The 3,487-nt window shown below is 41.8% G+C and overlaps 1 protein-coding gene across 1 annotated transcript; it reads left to right on the plus strand.

Annotated features, from left to right (window-relative positions):
* Positions 1 to 362, plus strand: LOC101049789 (testis-specific basic protein Y 1-like). The gene is given in 2 exon segments (XM_010340944.1): positions 1 to 211; positions 214 to 362. Coding segments are annotated over 2 exon segments (360 nt in total).
* Positions 363 to 3,487: the final 3,125 nt, after the last annotated feature.

A 3,487-nucleotide genomic window follows, 5' to 3' on the forward strand; every position in this document is an offset into this window, starting at 1 on the left:
ATGGGTCCAAAGCTGAGAGCCTTGAGACCACCGGCCAAAACCAAGGAGGCAGGAAAGAGGAAGTCCTCCTCTCAGCTCACGGCCAGCAGCCCGAGGAAGACTCCCAAGTTGGCGAAGAAAGGAAAAGCAGCTCGTGGAGGGAGAGGCAGGAAGAAAAGTGCCGCTAAAAAGGTGGCGGCTGTGGGAGCCACTGAGGCAGGCAGCGGGCCAGCACACCACCTCCCCGCCTCCACCGTGAGCCTCCGAGCCAGGAGCTTCCCCAGTGCAAGCTGCAGCCGAAGGAGAAGCCAGTGAGTGAGGCGACCCAGTCCGACCCACTGAGTCAGGAGACCCAGCTGGAGGAACCACTGAGTCGGGGGTGATCACCATCTCCACCACCACCCTGAGCAGTGACTAAGCTCAGGCCCAGCCGCCAGGAGACCTGAGATCTCCCCAGCGTGGTGCCCCACGTGGTGATGACAATAAAACGAATGTGTTGCTAAATACATACATACATACATACATACATACCCTTAGAAGCCACAAAGAGCTGATTAACATATGAAAGCACTCGCTGGACTTCATTCCATGATGGACACCTCTGAGTTCATGTGATGTGCAAGACAAAAATTTTCAAACGGTGAAAGAGAAACTGCCTTTTTTTTTTTTTTCTTAGAGATTCGGTATTGCTCTGTCCACCAGGATGGAGTGCAGTGGTGCAATCTCAGCTTACTGCAACCTCTGCCTCCCAGGCTCAAGCAATTCCCCTGCCTCCACCTTGAATGGCTGGGATTACAGGCATGTGCCACCATGGCCGGCTAATTTTTGTATTTTTTGTAGAGATGGGGTTTCACCATGTTGGCTAGGCTGGTCTCGAACTCCTGACCTCAGGTGATCCTCCCGCCTCAGCCGGCCATAGTGCTGGGATTACAAGTGTGAGTCACCACACCTGGCTGAGAAATTTACTTTTTTAAAAAAAATTTATTTATTATACTTTAAGTTCTGGGGTACATGTGTAGATCGTGCGTAAGTTTTGTTACATAAGGTTTGTTACATAAGTATACACATGCCATGGCGGTGGTTTGCTGCATCCATTGTCCCATCATCTACATTAGGTATTTCTCCCAATGCTCTTCCTCCCCTAGGCCGTCACCCCCAAGGCCCCAGTGTGTGGTGCTCCCCTCCCTGGGTCTGTGTGTTCTCATTGTTCAACACCCACTTATGAGTGAGAACATGTGGTGTTTGGTTTTCTGTTCTTGTGTCAGTTTGCTGAGAATGATGGTTTCCAGGAGAAACTGACTGTTTAGGGACAGGTGAAGCCAAAGGCTGTGGCTGCTGGCTATTTTTCTGGACTTATTTTAACTGCTTTTCCTTGGTTCACTCTGCCCTAAGAGTTTGGCTGTTTTTTTTTTGTTTGTTCGTTTTTGATCTGCCATGTACGTTCCCCCTTCAGGATCTTTGCACTGTGTGATTTTCTTCCTTTTTTTTTTTTTTTTCTATGTGATTTTTGTCCTTCACTGTGTTAACGTGGTATATCAGATTAATTGATTTCATATGTTGAACTGTCCCTGCATCGAGGGATAAATCGAACTTGGTCATGGTGTATGGTCCTTTTAATGTGCTGTTGAATTTGGCTTTTGCCAGCATTTTGTTGAGAATTTTTATATCTGTACTCATTTGGAATATTGGCCTGTAATTTTCTTTTCTTGAGGTGTCTTTGGCTTTGGTGTCAAGGTTTCAAAATATATTACAAAACTATGGTAATTAAAACAGCATGCTACTGGCATAAAGACAGACATATCGATCTATGAAATCAAACAGAGGTCCCAGAAAAAAATCCACACATGTAAGGTCAATTGATCTTCAACAAGAGTGCCAAGAATACATGAGGAAAGGACAGTTTCTTCAACAGATTGTGTTGGGAAAACTGGATATCCCCATGCAAAAGAATGAAATCATTCAAAACAAATTAAATGCTAAAATGTAAGACATGAAACTGTAAAACTTCTAGAAGAAAGCATAGAGGAAATGCTTCATGACATTGGTCTTGGCAATGATTTCATGCATATGATCCCTAAATAAAGCACAGGTAACAAAAGCAAAAACAGACAAGTGACACGACATCAAACTAAAAAACTTCTGTGCAGCAAAACAATCAGGAGAGTGAAAAGAGAGCCTACAGAATTGGAGAAAATACTTGCAAACCATATATCTAATAAGTGGTTAATTCCCAAAATATGTAAGGAACTGTTAGAACTCAGTAGCAAAAATCTAACAACCTGATTTTAAAAAGGGCTAAAAATCTGAATAGAGGCTGGGTGTGGTGACACACCTGTAATTCCAGCATTTTGGAAGGCTGAGAAGGAAGGATTGCTTCAGCCCAGAAGTTCAAGACCAGCCTGGGCAACAAGGTGAGATCCCATGTATACAAAAAATTTAAAAATATTGGGCATGGTGGCATGTGTCTGTACCCCCAGGTACAGATGAGAGTATCACTTCAGCCCAGAAGGTGGAGTTGCAGTGAGGACCCGTGATCACGGCCCTGCCCTCCAGCCTGAGCAACAGAGCAAGACCCCGTTTCAAAAAAAAAAAAGTTGCACAGAAGTTATACATAACCAAAGGACCACAGGACTCAGGAACCACCTTGAAATACACTTTCAGTGGCTAAAGAAGGGCCAATTTTAGCATTAACAGGAAAATAATGGCAAGCAGTTGAAGCACTTCACCTGGGTGTTTAAATCCCTAAGTTCAGGATGGTGCAAGAAAAAAAAAAAACAAAACAAAACTAATCGGTCACCAATAGAATCAACTCATTATTTTGAAAAATGATAAATGGATAGAAATAAATCATTCATCTTTTTTTTTCTAAAAAGTGATACCATTGATAGGTCATAGATGAGAATGGGTTTTCTATTCTGGAAATATTCTATATAATAAATGAAAAGTATGATAAAATTAAAATGCCACCATTGTGTGGTTTTTGATACAGAAATGGATCCAGGCACGAGTATCAGTGGTTGCTAACATGACAAAAACGGCGATGATCAGACATTAGACTATCCCTCAATCTTACTAAATCTGTAAAATAGAGTCAGCTACCAAGTTACAAAAAATACATGAACAGAGGAGTATGTTCAAGCAGACTCAGAGACACAATCAGAGAAATCTAGGCTGTGCGAAGTGATAGGAAAAAATGTTTAAACAAATATGTTTCAAAAAGAGGAGGAGCAAATCGGAGGATTCTGTAGATCAAAAGAGACGTAAAAGACATATCGGCTACTATCTCATGTGATCTTATTTGCATCCCAATTCAAATAAAGTCTAACAGAAAACAAGCCATTTATGCTCTTTATGAAGAAATTTGAATGCTGGCTGGATAGATATTAAGTAATTACTGTAAAATATTTTAGATGTGATAGCTGGTATTGAGTTTATGTAACATTAAAGAATCCTTCTCTTTTAGAGATTTTATTGAAATACTTACGGTTGAAATATTCTGGCATCTGGG

Source organism: Saimiri boliviensis, chromosome 14 (assembly GCF_048565385.1).
Source record: "Saimiri boliviensis isolate mSaiBol1 chromosome 14, mSaiBol1.pri, whole genome shotgun sequence".
Classification (NCBI taxonomy): Eukaryota; Metazoa; Chordata; class Mammalia; order Primates; family Cebidae; genus Saimiri; species Saimiri boliviensis.